The following is a 15,991-nucleotide window of genomic DNA, read 5'->3' as shown; positions in this document are numbered from 1 at the left end:
ACTCACTCCAGTAAATCTAGTCTAGTTATTGAATGTGTGTGTTGGTTGTAGTAGTGGAGATTATTTACAGAGCATAACACCCACTGAGGCTTTGGCTATGCCCTGTTGTGAAACTGTACAAAGGTGAGTCAGACTGACTAATTTATTGCAATGTACACAGAGAAACAACAAGGTTAGCAGAGCAGTGTTCATTAGTGCATGCAATGGAAAATGCTTTAAAATGCTTTGCAATGGAACATGAAATTAAGTGTTACTTACTGGACAACCTCAGTAGTCCCTCCCTGTTCCAGTCAGTTTTTTTCCTGTTTGTTGCCTAATGAACATGTCCCAGGCCTTTCCTCTTACTCCGTCCAAAGCTGAGTTCTCGCGGGAGGTTGTTTTGTTTTCTTTGGCATGCAGAGGAAGAAGGAGGGGCAGAGAAAGAGAGTTATGGCTGGAAGAGAGTGAGAGAGCAGAGGGGCAGGCTCATTCCTGAAGAGAAAGCAACCTAAATTAACCTTCCTTGGATACAAAGAATTGCTTTTACTCAGTGGAAAAGTAGCGACTTTTGGTAGTAAAGAAGGGAAAAAAACAAGCTAGGTTGCCAAAAACATTTCAGACTGTCTTGTCAGAATGGATTCTGATTGGCTGGAAGTAGACCCAGTAGTTGGAGGGCCCAATACCCTTCCCAACCTCTGGGTTTCTGTTTAACCAAATCCCATTCCCCTGGATTTTTCGTTTGAGCCTACGAGTTGCAACTTTCCCTATGTTATACCCTCTCTCTAACCCAATAGCCTTGACAAGGAGACATTTATCTACCACGTTCAGTCCGGAGTAAGCAGGAATGCCACGGAAAACTCCAGAGACTGTGATAAGATACTGCTGGAAGCCTCCCAGTTGCACTGAGAGAGAGAGAGAGAGAGAGAGAGAGGGAGAGAGAGAGAGATAGACAGCGAGAGAGAGGGAGCTACACACACACACACACACACACACACACACACAGACACACACACACACACACACACACGCACACACTGATAGGAGGAGTTTCCTAGACCACTATGTTGGAGTGTGGATCACTTGGTGGCTGACCTGGTCCTCAATAGACAACAGCCACATCTGGACATTGCATTAACTCTGGTAAGTAATTTTTCTATCTCTTGCGTTTCAACTTTTTATAATAATATAGTTATAATCTATTATTACATTATTATAACCTATTGCAATGTTGCATGTTAACAACTTCTGCAAGTAGTCATGGTTGTAATCAATAGTAGTAACTTTTGAGGCAGTTGTCATATGTTGTATGGGTTTGCAGTGTTCTGGCTTGCTCTATAAGAGCTTTGTGATTGACATTTGTAAATGAAAAGCGCTCTACAAATGTAATTTATTATTATAGTTGTAAATGTGGAAGCAATGGCACTTGTGATGTTTTCAATTGTTCATAATGGGATATCTGTTGCACTGTAGTTGTAGTGGATGCAGTTCCTTTCACTGTCCTCTGGGCCTCTTAAACTCCCCTTACCATCTAGCCATTGTTCTTTCTCCTCGTCTCTACATCCATCTGTCCATCCATCCATCTTTCTCCAGTTGTCAGCCATGATTTCCTTCGCCGCCCTCACCCTCCGTCTAGGGTCCACAGGATGCAGAGGAGGCAGGCGCACCCTGGCGACAGTTGTCTCGGGCAACAAGATGTCTCAGTGAGTAGCCTATGACACCGTGGTATTACTGTATGTTGGAGTGAAGGGGCCTCCTGGAGGTCATGGAGTTTGATATGGGGTGCTGAATGTTATATTGTGTTTGTTCGTTCTCATGAGTGTGTTTTTAAGGCATTATAGGCATGGGCTTCATTGAAAGTGTTACCAATGTTTCAATGTGGTTGTTCTTTCTACGAGTGTGTTTATAATGCATTATATCGTCTTCATAGAAAGTGTTATCAATGTTACAATGTGGTTGTTCTTGTTCAACACAGGCTGGTGAGGGAGAGGTTGAAAGAGGACTTGGACAAGATGAGGGGCCAGTTCACTGGCTTCCGGCCAGGTCTGGTAGTGTTGCAGGTGTGTCTTTTACCCTTTTCACACTATCCTGCGAAACCGAACTGTATCGTCCTGGCTTGTATATTTTCTTTTCACTTTACTTTTCACTTCCCAGCACAGTTCCAGCAACTGTGGTGGAGGCGTAATGAGGCCGGCTCAGTACAGCTTGCTTCAGTTTGGCTCAACTCTGCTCAGTAGTGCGAAAGGCCCTTTTGTGTATCCTTCTTTATTTAATTACCAGAGTGTGTTCTTTTGAGCTCTTTTTCTTTACTTCTTAATGATTTTTTTTCTCGTCTACTCCCACACTGCTTCAAATGTGTTGATTGTTTTGCTCACTAGAAGGTGTGAGTGTAATTTGTTTGCTTCTGCCGTATAACTCTAGGCTACTTTACTGTTGATTAGTTTTCTAACTCTGAGGTTTCCTTTCTGTAACCCTACTAAGTCTTAAATAACCTTTGCTAAAATATTCAGAGGCCCAATTCATTCAAAATAACATAATAAACACTGAGTGTACAAAACATTAGGAACACCATCCTAATATTGAGTTGCACCCCCTTTTGCCCTCAGAACAGTTACACAAGGATGCTGGCCCAAGTTGACTCCAATGCTTCCCACAGTTGGGTCAAGTTGGCCGGATGTCCTTTGGGTGGTGGATCATTCTTGATGTACACGGGAAACTGTTGAGCGTGAAAAACGCAGCAGCGTTGCACTTCTTGACACACTCAAACTGGTGCGCCTGGCACCTACTACCATACCCTGTTCAAAGGCACTTAAATATTTTGTCTTGCCTGTTCACGCTTTGAATGGGACACACACAATCCATGTCTCAGTTGTCTCAAGGCTGAAAAATCCTCCCCTTCATCCCCTTCTGGATTTCACAGGAGACATCAATAAGGGGTCATAGCTCTCACCTGGATTCACCTGGTCAGTCTATGTCATGGAAAGAGCAGGTGTTCCTAATGTTTTGTACACTCAGTGAATAATGAAATGTTTTCAGTGTTCTTTTTTGTTTCAAATTCTAAACATTGTTTTGTTGAGTACATGTATCCAAACACCACAAGTAGATTGTTGTTTTCTATTTCTTAGGGATACCTTCTGTCTTATCACCTACAATGAATCATTTGCATTTAGTTATACATTTAATAATTAATTTAATCTCTACATTTATTCATCAGTTTGTGCTCAACTTACTCTGGGTAGGATAGCTGCTATACAGACTTGGGAACATGATACATGCTCTTTATTTGTTGTTGTTGTGTAACTGGAGAGTATTCTAGCTCCATGTTTAGCTTTTGAAACTGTGTAACTTGAGAAAACAACATACATATATTCTAGTTTTTTTTGTTAGTAAAATCCTATTTGGTGTGTGCATCTCTGGATGTGTTTACTATACTTAGAATAGTAAACAAACCTACATTTGACCAACCACAAGGTCAAATAGTATTTCTAGGGGGTTTAGGGTTAAGGTTAGGTTAGTTATACAGGACTGTACGTGTGTGTGTTTCAGGTGGGTGACAGAGATGATTCTAACCTCTACATTAGCATGAAGCTAAAAGCTGCAGCTGAGGTAAGCACTGTGGCAGCAGAGGGCGTTGGTAACACATACTAGCTATTTGATGTCATCTGTACTGTATACTTGCAATGAGAATGCTAAAGCTAATGCTAATCACTGCCACCATTTCTATAGATTGGAATCAATGCCAACCATGTCAGACTGCCAAAGACTGCCACAGAGGATGAGGTAAGGACTACAGCTACTAGATCCATGTTATGTTTTGAAATGCATGCCCCTATACGGCCATAGAAGTGTGTGTATTTGAACCCACTGGGCACACACTGGTTGAATTAACATTGTTTCCACATCATTTCAATTAAATTACATTGAACCAACGTGGAATAGACGTTGAATTGACATCTGTGCCCAGTGGGAAGAGACTGAACAAGGAGCATCTAAAATATAACATAGATATGGATACAACTTTAGGCACATTTGCCTCAGAGGGCCATTGAATCCTCTAGCTAAGCAAAAAAATACAGGCCTTGTAAAGCATTTGAAATATACAAAATTAAGCAAGTTTGATATTGTGATTAATCCATAGATATGAACTTTTAAACAAGTTTGATATTATTTGAATAATAGGGCTATGTTGTTATTCTGTACTAGCACTTCCTCACCAATCCCTGACCACCACTCTAAAACCTTGGCCTACACAGGTCCTCCGTAGTATTGCAGCGGTCAATGAGAACCCAGAGGTCCATGGCCTCATTGTCCAGCTGCCCCTGGACTCTATCAACTCTATCAACACAGAGAAGGTGACTAATGCTGTGGCCCCAGAAAAGGATGTGGATGGGTGAGTGACAACTCTCACAGGAAGCCTGCATATGCTACCAGGGTTTGGAACCTAAATAATTCTCCAATCGTTTCGTTCTGAACATAACCATTCTTTTTTTCATTCCGTTCCCCTGTTTCGACCAGCAAAATAAAGTTCTGAACCGGTTCGAACCCCCCACAACGTACCGGTTTATATCGTTAAAATGAAATACGTTATTAACCGGTTCCCATGCTTTTAAAATAACGGTTCTGTTCTGGAACAGTATAGATCACTTTCGTACCGGGTTCTGATCCTGTTCCTTGATGTCGTTCTTTTCCCGTTTTCTGTTCTGTTCCCTGAACCGGTTCCAACCCCTGTATGCTGCTATTGATATTAACATCGAAACATACTATCACTATTACTATTGTTTGTACTGTGAGTACTAGGCCTACTGTTACTACTGTTACTATTAGCGTACACAGTCACACCCTCTCACAATAAGCTCACAGTGGCAGTGAGGAAATTGTCTTGGTTTTTAAGTCACCAGGGTTTTTAAGTAATCAATCGTTTACTTTTTTACACTTAAAAAATACGTATATATTAATACAGCGTATAGTTCTTTATATTTGAGGGACAAACCTAATTTTAGCACAAGAGAGTCATTATACTGCACTTGCAATCCAGCAGCGTATTAGCCCAATGGACTCTGTTGACCTTTCTTGAGAGTGACATGACCTGCTGAAATCAGTCTCTATTTAGTTTCATTGTTCCTCAGTCTCTGAGCAAAAGATACGTCTGTCAGCCGTAAATATATAAAATATATGTTTATTGGTCATAATAAGAGTTTCCCCACCCACCCAACACACACACACCACCCACACATACACACACCCACCCACACATACGCAGACACGCACACACACACACACACACACACACACACACACACACACACACACACACACACACACACACACACACACCCACACATACGCAGACACGCACACACACCCACGCACACACACACACACACACACGCACACACACACACACACACACACACACACACACACACACACACACACACACACACACACACACACGCACACACCCCACCACCACTATGACCCCCCCCCCCCCCCCCAAAACTCCCACACACTTTCACACACCACACCATCTCCCTGAGGCTCGGGTCTCTTCCAGTTCCATCTGACTCCCTTCGGTCTGGTTTCAGCCAACATTTCGCAAATGTCCAGAACTGTTTGTGCTGTCTTGCCAACTTCTATGGTCATGGCATTTTGGGCACCCTTGGGCTCTGGTCAAAAGAAGTGCACTATAAAGGGAATTTGGTGCCATTTGGGACACTGACCTCCTATGGGCAAATAATGCAGTATCTTTGTTGTAGTGTGTACACAGCCGTTTGATTCAAGCACTGGTGTGTAACTAGAGCAAATATTTGGAGGGTATGTGATCGAGCTAGCGCATCAGTAAGATTTGTTGGAGGTGACACAATGGACCCTTTGAAGGGGTTTGGGTAGTGTTTAGGCAGACTTGTACAAGTCATTTCTCAGCTTGTGGGAGAGCTTGGAAATGGAGCTGGTCCAATTTAGACTGTGAAGGAGAGTGATGAGTAAAATTGATTCCTTGTCCACATCTTAGGGTGGTAGTGATTTGTTCTGCAGGTCGTATAAACTATGACACAAATCAGAGGAGGCCCCAATATCAATCCAATGTCCCCAAAATACCTTCCGCCGATTGGGAGTTTAGAACATTTATAGAGAGATAGAGAGAGAGAGAGTGGGGGGGGGGGAGCAAGAGAGAGAGCGATGCTACCTATTCCTTAGCATCCATTGCGTGTGAAATGTGATGGTATAGATTTGTATGGTTTGTGTGTTCTCAGGCTGACCAGTATCAACGCGGGGAAGCTCTCTCGGGGTGACCTGGGGGACTGTTTCATCCCCTGTACTCCTAACGGCTGCATGAAGCTCATTAGTCAGACAGGTGAGGGTCACACACCTCTTACTGTTGCCATGGAGATTATTGTATAGTAGCCGATGAATACACAAACACTTCCCTTGAAACACACAAAAGCACGAAACTGGATACATAAAGGCAGTATAGATTTTTCCTTGTTTAGGATGCTTGTCAGGGTCATAATTGGGTTTGTGCTTTACTGACACATTTCTCATACTGTATGACCTGACCTGACAATATTTTCATGATATAACATTCTAAAATAAAAATGTACGTTATAATTACTAGATTTGTGTGTATTGGGTATATGTTGTGAAATTGTTAGATATTACTTGTTAGATATTACTGCACTGTCAGAGCTAGAAGCACAAGCATTTTGCTACACCCGCAATAACATTTGCTAAACACGTGTATGTGACAAATAACATTTGATTTGATTTGATTTAATGAAAAACAATTAATCACATCAAAATTGCCAAGTGTGTGCGTGAGAATGAAATGGAGCAATGTGTAATGGTCACCAATTTTATCTGTACGTATAGGCACGTCAGTGGCAGGGAAGAACGCTGTGGTGATTGGCCGTAGCAAGATTGTGGGAGCGCCCATGCACGACCTGCTTCTATGGAGCCATGCCACCGTGACTACCTGTCATTCCAAAACAACTGACCTGGCTGCCCAAGTAACACCCTCTAACCTGACCCCAGATCTGTGTGTGCTGTCTTGCCAACTGCATGGCTGTCATTTGGTGTGACAGTGATATAAATAAAGAGACAGCAGAACAGCACAAACATATCTGGACTCAGGCTAGCATCCCAACCCCCATCCTATAATCACTTGGTTGAAAGGTCATGTCCTTCCTCTCGCTAATTTTTTTCTGCATCTGTTGAAGCATGAAATGGTCCCCTCTTGTAATCGTCACCTCCTCTTGAATCATTGACCACCATTTAGTGCATTTATTTTTTAATAGATCCACAATTGTCATTAAAAAAGTTGGTTTCATCAACTAACTCCACAAATGTGCTCAGTGATGATACATTCGGCTAAAAACCTTTATTTAGATGCAATATGTGTGTTAAAAAATATACTGTATATACTGAACAAAAATATAAAAGCAACATGCAACAATTTCAAAGATTTTACTGAGTTATAGTTCATACAAAGAAATCAGTCAATTGAAATAAATAAATTAGGCCCTAATTTATGGATTTCACATGACTGGGCAATAGGTGCAGCCATTGGTGGGCCACCCACTGGGGAGCCAGGCCCACCCACTTGGGAGCCAGGCCCACCCACTGGGGAGCAAGGCCAAGCCAATCAGAATTAGTTTTTCCACTCAAAAGTGCTTCATTACAGACATAAATACTCCTCAGCACCAGATAAATAACTTTTTGTGCATATGGAACATTTGGGGAATATTTTATTTCAGCTTATGAAACATGGGACCAACACTTTACATGTTGGGTTTATATTTTTGTTCAGTATGTGTGTGTATATATATATATATATATATATATATATATATATATATATATATATATATATATATATACACAGTGGGGAAAAAATTATTTAGTCAGCCACCAATTGTGCATGTTCTCCCACTTAAAAAGATGAGAGAGGCCTGTAATTTTCATCATAGGTACACGTCAATTATTACAGACAAATTGGAGAGAAAAAAATCCAGAAAATCACATTGTAGGATTTTTAATGAATTTATTTGCAAATTGTAGTGGAAAATAAGTATTTGGTCACCTACAAACAAGCAAGATTTCTGGCTCTCACAGACCTGTAACTTCTTCTTTAAGAGGCTCCTCTGTCCTCCACTCGTTACCTGTATTAATGGCACCTGTTTGAACTTGTTATCCGTATAAAAGACACCTGTCCACAACCTCAAACAGTCACACTCCAAACTCCACTATGGCCAAGACCAAAGAGCTGTCAAAGGACACCAGAAACAAAATTGTAGACCTGCACCAGGCTGGGAAGACTGAATCTGCAATAGGTAAGCAGCTTGGTTTGAAGAAATCAACTGTGGGAGCAATTATTAGGAAATGGAAGGCATACAAGACCACTGATAATCTCCCTCGATCTGGGGCTCCACGCAAGATCTCACCCCGTGGGGTCAAAATGATCAGTCCCAGAACCACACGGGGGGACCTAGTGAATGACCTGCAGAGAGCTGGGACCAAAGTAACAAAGCCTACCATCAGTAACACACTGCGCCGCCAGGGACTCAAATCCTGCAGTGCCAGACGTGTCCCCCTGCTTAAGCCAGTACATGTCCAGGCCCGTCTGAAGTTTGCTAGAGTGCATTTGGATGATCCAGAAGAGGATTGGGAGAATGTCATATGGTCAGATGAAACCAAAATAGAACTTTTTGGTAAAAACTCAACTCGTTGTGTTTGGAGGACAAAGAATGCTGAGTTGCATCCAAAGAACACCATACCTACTGTGAAGCCAGGGGGTGGAAACATCACGCTTTGGGGCTGTTTTTCTGCAAAGGGACCAGGACGACTGATCCGTGTAAAGGAAAGAATGAATGGGGCCATGTATCGTGAGATTTGGAGTGAAAACCTCCTTCCATCAGCAAGGGCATTGAAGATGAAACATGGCTGGGTCTTTCAGCATGACAATGATCCCAAACACACCGCCCGGGCAACGAAGGAGTGGCTTCGTAAGAAGCATTTCAAGGTCCTGGAGTGGCCTAGCCAGTCTCCAGATCTCAACCCCATAGAACATTTTTGGAGGGAGTTGAAAGTCCGTGTTGCCCAGCGACAGCCCCAAAACATCACTGCTCTAGAGGAGATCTGCATGGAGGAATGGGCCAAAATACCAGCAACAGTGTGTGAAAACCTTGTGAAGACTTACAGAAAACGTTTGACCTGTGTCATTGGCAACAAAGGGTATATAACAAAGTATTGAGAAACTTTTGTTATTGACCAAATACATATTTTCCACCATAATTTGCAAATACATTCATTAAAAATTCTACAATGTGATTTTCTGGAGTTTTTTTCTCATTTTGTCTGTCATAGTTGACGTGTACCTATGATGAAAATTGCAGGCCTCTCTCATCTTTTTAAGTGGGAGAACTTGCACAATTGGTGGCTGACTAAATACTTTTTTCCCCCACTGTATATATATACATATACAGTGCATTTATTCAGACCCCTTGACTTTTTCCACATTTTGTTATGTTACAGCCTTATTCTAAAATTGATTAAATTGTTTTTCTCCCTTATCAATCTACACACAATATCCCATAATGACAAAGCAAAAACGGGTTTATAGAAATTATTGCAAATGTATAAAATAAAATAAAACTGAAATTCCTTATTTAAATAAGTATTCAGGCATTTTCTATGAAACTAGAAACTGAGCTCAAGCGCATCCTGTTTCCATTGATCATCCTTAAGATGTTTCTACAACTTGATTGGAGTCCACTTGTGGTAAATTCAATTGATTGGACATGATTTGGAAAGGCACAGACCTGTCTATATAAGGTCCCACAGTTGACAGTGCATGTTAGAGCAAAAACCAAGCCATGAGCCAGCATTTTTTTACATTGTAGAATAATAGTGAAGACATCAAAACTATGAAATAACACATATGGAATAATGTAGTAACCAAAATTAAACAAATCAAAACATATGTTATATTTGAGAATCTTCAAATAGCCTTGATGACAGCTTTGCACACTCTTTGCATTCTCTCAACCAGCTTCATTTAACAGGTGTGCCTTCTTAAAAGTTAATTTGTGGAATTTATTTCCTTCTTAATGTGTTTGAGCCAATCAGTTGTGTTGTGACAAGGTAGGGGGGTATACAGAAGATAGCCCTATTTGGTAAAAGACCAGGTCCATATTATGGCAAGAACAGCTAAAATAAGCAAAGAGAAACGACAGTCCATCATTACTTTAAGACATGAAGGTCAGTCAATATGGACAATTTCAAGAACTTTAAAAGTTTCTTCAAGTGCAGTCGCAAAAACCATCAAGCGCTATGATGAAACTGGCTCTCATGAGAACCGCCACAGGAATGGAAGACCCAGAGTTACCTCTGCTGCAGAGGATAAGTTCATTAGAGTTACTAGCCTCAGACATTGCAGTTCAAGTCACAGACACATCTCAACATCAACTGTTCAGAGGGGACTGTGTGAATCAGGCCTTCATGGTCGAATTGCTGCAAAGAAACTAATACTAAAGGACACCAATAATGAGAAGAGACTTGCTTGGGCCAAGAAACACGAGCAATGGACATTAGACCGGTGGAAATGTGTCCTTTGGTCTGGAGTCCAAATTGGAGATTTTTGTTTCCAACCGCCGTGTCTTTGTGAGACACGGTGTGGGAGAACGGATTATATCTGCATGTGTAGTTCCCACCGTAAAGCATGGAGGAGGAGGAGTTATGGTGTGGGGGTGCTTTGCTGGTGACACTGTCTGTGATTTATTTAGAATTCAAGGCACACTTAACCAGCATGGCTACCACAGCATTCTGCAGCGATATGCCATCCCATCTGGTTTGGGCTTAGTGGGACTGTTTTTCAACAGGACAATGACCCAACAAACCTCCAGGCTGTGTAAGGGATATTTTACCAAGAAGGAGAGTGATGGAGTGCTGCATCAGATGACCTGGCCTCCACAATCCCCCGACTCAACCCAATTGAGATGGTTTGGGATGAGTCGGACTCAATGTGAGCAGTTTATTTTTGGATGCAATGTTCAGACATTCACTGAAGTAGAAACAGCATAACACAATTGTCATCCAAACCGGAAAATGTGGGCTACATTAGTCATAGCGCTAATTGAGGAAAGAGTGACCTAACACAAGCGGTCATATTTAATTAACTCTCGGCTGACAGAAATCATATAATATGAATTAGCAAATAGCAATTACTATTTACAATTCATCACATCACGGGTGACCTCACCAGCAGTGAACGAAATAATTCAGTAAAATACTTTCTAAAAATGGGAAGTAATCCGGCGATGGGTAGTTTGTTTGTGTCAACCAAAAATAAGAGGTTACAAGATGAGTTGGGTCTGTTTGCAGTATGCATGTGGAACGGGGTGTGTCATCTACCATCATTCACTTCCATTTTTCACTTCCGGAAGTTTACTCAAAAGACGAGTGAACCATCCCTTCACCCCGTTTTGTTATAACATCTTTGGTCTAACAGATGTTTACTCGACAACCAGAATGCATTGTATGATGTCAACAAACATGGCGCCAAATATAGCTGGAAATTAGCTTAGCATTAGCTCATCATAATCAGTACAACCTTCAAAAAAGTATTTTACACACATCATATGTGTCCATTACAATTTAGGCAAGAATCGAAATGCATGATATGTCACCAGTACAAAACAGTAAAGATATTATGCTCCATACATTTGTCACCAGTACAAAACAGTAAAGATATTATGCTCCATACATACATACGGTGTCGAGTAAAACGACAAAAGTGCTTATGCAAAGCCCTCACTATGTCACTCAGAAACGTATTCCAGTGTCTGCCTGCCAGCTGAACATTACATTTACATTTTTACATTTTAGTCATTTAGCAGACGCTCTTATCCAGAGCGACTTACATGAGCAATTAGGGTTAAGTGCCTTGCTTAAGGGCACATCGACAGATTTTTCACCTAGTCGGCTCGGGGATTAGAACCAGCGACCTTTCGGTTACTGGCACAACGCTCTTACCCACTAAGCTACCTGCCGCCCGGTGTGTGAGCGTGTGCAGGCTTCATGCTCCTCCCCCTCCGTAGCATAGGCTACTGTAGCCTACTGATGTTACAAACGTGATTTAGAAATTAGGGAGAAAGATTTTTTATTAGAGGGGAATGGATTAACTTTTTCAATTCTAGTTAAGGATACTAGTTATCATGTTTGCTATTGGATTTATTAATTACAAAAAGGTAAGACGCATTTTTATTTTTATTCAGGTGCCGCTTTGCACACACAAGCTTGTTAGCTAGCTTTGGTCCAATGTTAAGCCAAATCTCGGAAGTTCAAAGACAGCAAAAATTCCTCCATAAAAGCCGCTCCTCCGTAGGTATAATTCTGTGGAACTAATTCAGGTAACGCATGTCAAACCAAGCCTCCTTTGCCACCCTCTCTCCCCACAATTTCAGTTGCATCTCTCGCCCTACACTTGTCTGTCCAATGTAAACAACTATAGCTTGTAAGCTGCATTATCCACACTGATTGGTGAAGTAATTTAATATCGAGCTAAATGTAAAAAAAATATGATTTCAGAGGTTTTAAACAGAACAGAAAGGAACTATATAAACCGTACTTTTTGGATGTGAACCAGTTCAGAACTTTATTTTGCTGGTCCGAACTGTGGAACGGAACGAAAATAATAATGGTTCTGTTCAGAACAAAACGATTGGAAAATGGTTAAAATATATTTTCTAAGATGTAAAGATATACCCTAAAACAATAAGACTGAGACCTAAAGGGTCTAAATCTATGTGAATGTATGACATTTTAACCCTTTTTCCAGGTGGGAAGGGCAGACATATTGGTGGTGGGTGCAGGCAAGGCGGAGATGGCGAAAGGCGAGTGGTTGAAGGAGGGTGCTGTGGTTATTGACTGTGGCATCAACCACATCCCAGGTATGTATAACAACTATTTTGTCAATCACAACCCAAGGGCTACATCAAGTCAAATCAAATTGTATTTGTCACATGCGCCGAATACAACAGGTGTAGAACTTACAGTGAAATGCTTACTTACAAGCCCTTAACCAATAATGCAGTTTTAAGAAAAATATGTGTTGAAAGTAAAAAATAGATACGTTAAAAATAGAGCAGCAGTAAAATAACAGTAGCGAGGCTACATACAGGGGGTACCGGTACAGAGTCAATGTGCAGGGGCACAGGTTAGTCGAGGTAATTGAGGTAGTCTTGAATAGCATCCAGTGTCCTTACCGATCATTGGTGATGAAGAACAGGAGAGGAGGAGAGGAAGCCATTTAACACTATTAGAACGAAGCAGAAGTCTCCTTTTAAATTCTTCCTTGTCTGGTGCCAGTCTGTTTCTGCTTTAGCCAACTTGTCATTAATGCAACAATGTGATGATGTTGAATGTAGAATGTCCAGTAGCCAGGCTACTGCTTGGGTTCTCAGTGACCATCAACTTCAGCCTTTTGAACTTTGACCCTGACCATTTGACCCCCACAGATGACAGCAAAGCCAGTGGGACGCGGGTGGTGGGGGATGTGCATTACCCCTCTGCCAAGGAGAAGGCTGGGTTTATTACCCCTGTGCCCGGGGGAGTGGGACCAATGACCGTTGCTATGCTCATGGAGGTAGGCTGTCATAAATTCAATTATATTACTTTTGAGTGTTTTTCGGGCAAAAAATATATATTCAATATTGACGAAGTGCATTCAATTTACTTTCTCACATGAACGTCAAACAGACTTATTTTGGCTTTTTGCATTTGTGTAGTTATCAGTTTTGTTTTCAAATAATTTGTCTGAAACAAATTTTGGCTATATTATAATGCACAGAAACTCATTTTGAGCCACGGGGGACAATTAACATTCCTGATTAAATTGTTTTAATTTCCTCTCTAAGATAAAGATACTAAATTAATACAAAATAATAGATAGGACTTTTTCTTGTTCGTACATATTCTTGACAGTCTATTTTATAGGCATTACCACATAAATATCTTGGCTTTGACCCTGCCATGGCTGCTTGCAGCTATTCTTTTTTGTCATGTTGCCAACAACACAGAAGTAAATCTACAGTGATGGAAAAAGTACCCAATTGTCATACATGGGTAAAAGTAAAGATACCTTAATAGAAAATTACTCAAGTAAAAGTGAAAGTCACCCAGTAAAATACTACTTGAGTAAAAGTCTAAAAGTATTTGGTTTGAAATATACTTAAGTATCAAAAGTAAAAGTAAAAGTATAAATATTTTCAAATTCCTTATATTAAGCATACCAGACGGCATCATTTTCTTGTTTTTATTTATATACACGGATAGCCAGGGGCACGCTCCTACACTCAGACATAATTTACAAACGAATCATGTGTTTAGTGAGTCCACCAGATCAGAGGCTGTATGGATGACCAGGGATGTTCTTTTGATAAGTGTGTGAATCAGACCATTCTATTGTACTGCTAAGCATTTAAAAATGTAATGAGTACTTTTGGGTGTCAGGGAAAATGTATGGAGTAAAAAGTACAAAAACATAAATAGTAAAGTAAAGTACAGAAAACTAGTACTAATTTCAAGTATTTTTACTTAAGTACTTCACACCACCTTAAATCTATTATTTGTTACTGTAATTAAAATGGAGGCCCTAGTTATGCACTTACTGGCTACATCCCAAATGAAACCCTATTCCCTATATGGGGCACTACTTTTGAAAAGATCCCTATGGAACCTGGTCAAAAGTAGTGCTCTAAATAGTGAATAAGGTGCCATTTAGGACACATTGTGTCTTTCTCCTTCATTGCTTTTGAGGGCCCTTTTTCTCTGTGTAGTTTTAAATGAGGATGTTTATGTTATTATGATTTTACTTAACTGTTGATCATCATTGGGGATTTTTTTTTCTTAAATAAAATCAACAACTGTTAACTATTTCATCTCGTGTTGTCTTTCTTTGTCATTTCTAGAACACTGTCCAGAGTGCAAAGCGCTTTCTCAAGACGTACCAACCAGGAAAGTGGAACATTTCCTATGCCAAGCTAAAGCCACAGAAACCTCAACCCAGGTATAGACTTGATATCCTTGCTACATCTTCACACACTTTAGAGGACTTGCCACAGTTGTGCCTTTTACACTTATCTCATATAGGTGACCCCGTGATAATCAGTAAATTAAATGATGAATCAATCGATCAGTCAGCCAATAATTTAGTCAGTCATTCATTTAGTCAGTCAACCAATGCAGCCAATACAGTTATATCTTTATATTGCCACTACAGTATCAATCAAAGGAAGCTCTCCACATGCTGTAGCTAGTGTGACCTTTTTCAGTGACACCGCGATCGCACACTCCTTCACGCCAAAGACAATAGGCCGTCTGGCCAGGGAGGTTGGCCTCTTCTCAGAGGAGGTGGAGCTCTACGGGATGACCCGAGCCAAAGTTCGTCTGGAGGTCATGAACCGCCTCAAGGCACAGCCTGATGGGAAATATTTGGTGGTCACAGGGTAAGGGTAGTAAAACTTGAAAGACTGGGCCCAATGGGACAGTACCCAATACTCTAGGTCACATCACATACCGATATGCAGTATGTGTACCAATTAACATTGGCACAGAAAGGTCATTATGAGCCTGTATGGGATATGCCCTGGCCTCTGTGTCCGGAAACGGCAAATTCTGACAAATGGCACAACATCGTATCTGTAAGGCCTTTGACTTCCTCCTTGCAGGATCACGCCAACGCCACTGGGCGAGGGAAAGACAACCACCACTCTGGGGTTGGCACAGGCCCTAGGGGCACACTTTCATGTCAACACTTTTGCCTGTGTATGCCAACCCAGCCAGGGCTCAAACTTTGGGGTCAAAGGTGAGTTTTTTTAGACTAAACATACTGCTTGGTGTTTCTGTCTTTTAACTTATTTCACAACTGGATGACCCAGTTGTTAATTTGTTTTAAAATATATATAAATCCAGCTAATTTGTCCGACAAATCACAAGATTTTCTCTGACGAATCAGACGAAT

General features: G+C 41.0%; 1 protein-coding gene across 1 annotated transcript in view; it reads left to right on the top strand.

Annotated features, from left to right (window-relative positions):
• Positions 1-486: 486 nt before the first annotated feature.
• LOC311107072 (C-1-tetrahydrofolate synthase, cytoplasmic-like) overlaps positions 487-15,991 on the top strand; it is a 103,140-nt gene continuing 87,635 nt past the window's right edge. Inside the window, exons 1-13 of the mRNA XM_084149532.1 lie at positions 487-1,119; positions 1,570-1,679; positions 1,952-2,036; positions 3,523-3,582; positions 3,703-3,756; positions 4,230-4,366; positions 6,228-6,328; positions 6,844-6,980; positions 12,809-12,920; positions 13,488-13,615; positions 14,940-15,037; positions 15,303-15,476; positions 15,699-15,835. Coding sequence (XP_084005658.1) covers positions 1,579-1,679; positions 1,952-2,036; positions 3,523-3,582; positions 3,703-3,756; positions 4,230-4,366; positions 6,228-6,328; positions 6,844-6,980; positions 12,809-12,920; positions 13,488-13,615; positions 14,940-15,037; positions 15,303-15,476; positions 15,699-15,835 — 1,324 coding nt within the window. The 5' untranslated portion in view covers positions 487-1,119; positions 1,570-1,578. The remainder of the gene's footprint in view (positions 1,120-1,569; positions 1,680-1,951; positions 2,037-3,522; positions 3,583-3,702; positions 3,757-4,229; positions 4,367-6,227; positions 6,329-6,843; positions 6,981-12,808; positions 12,921-13,487; positions 13,616-14,939; positions 15,038-15,302; positions 15,477-15,698; positions 15,836-15,991) is intronic.

The sequence above is a fragment of the Coregonus lavaretus genome (genome assembly GCF_964263955.1).
Source record: "Coregonus lavaretus genome assembly, chromosome: 31".
Classification (NCBI taxonomy): Eukaryota; Metazoa; Chordata; class Actinopteri; order Salmoniformes; family Salmonidae; genus Coregonus; species Coregonus lavaretus.
Note: the sequence above shows the minus strand (reverse complement) of the source record. Positions and strands in the feature narration are given on the sequence as shown.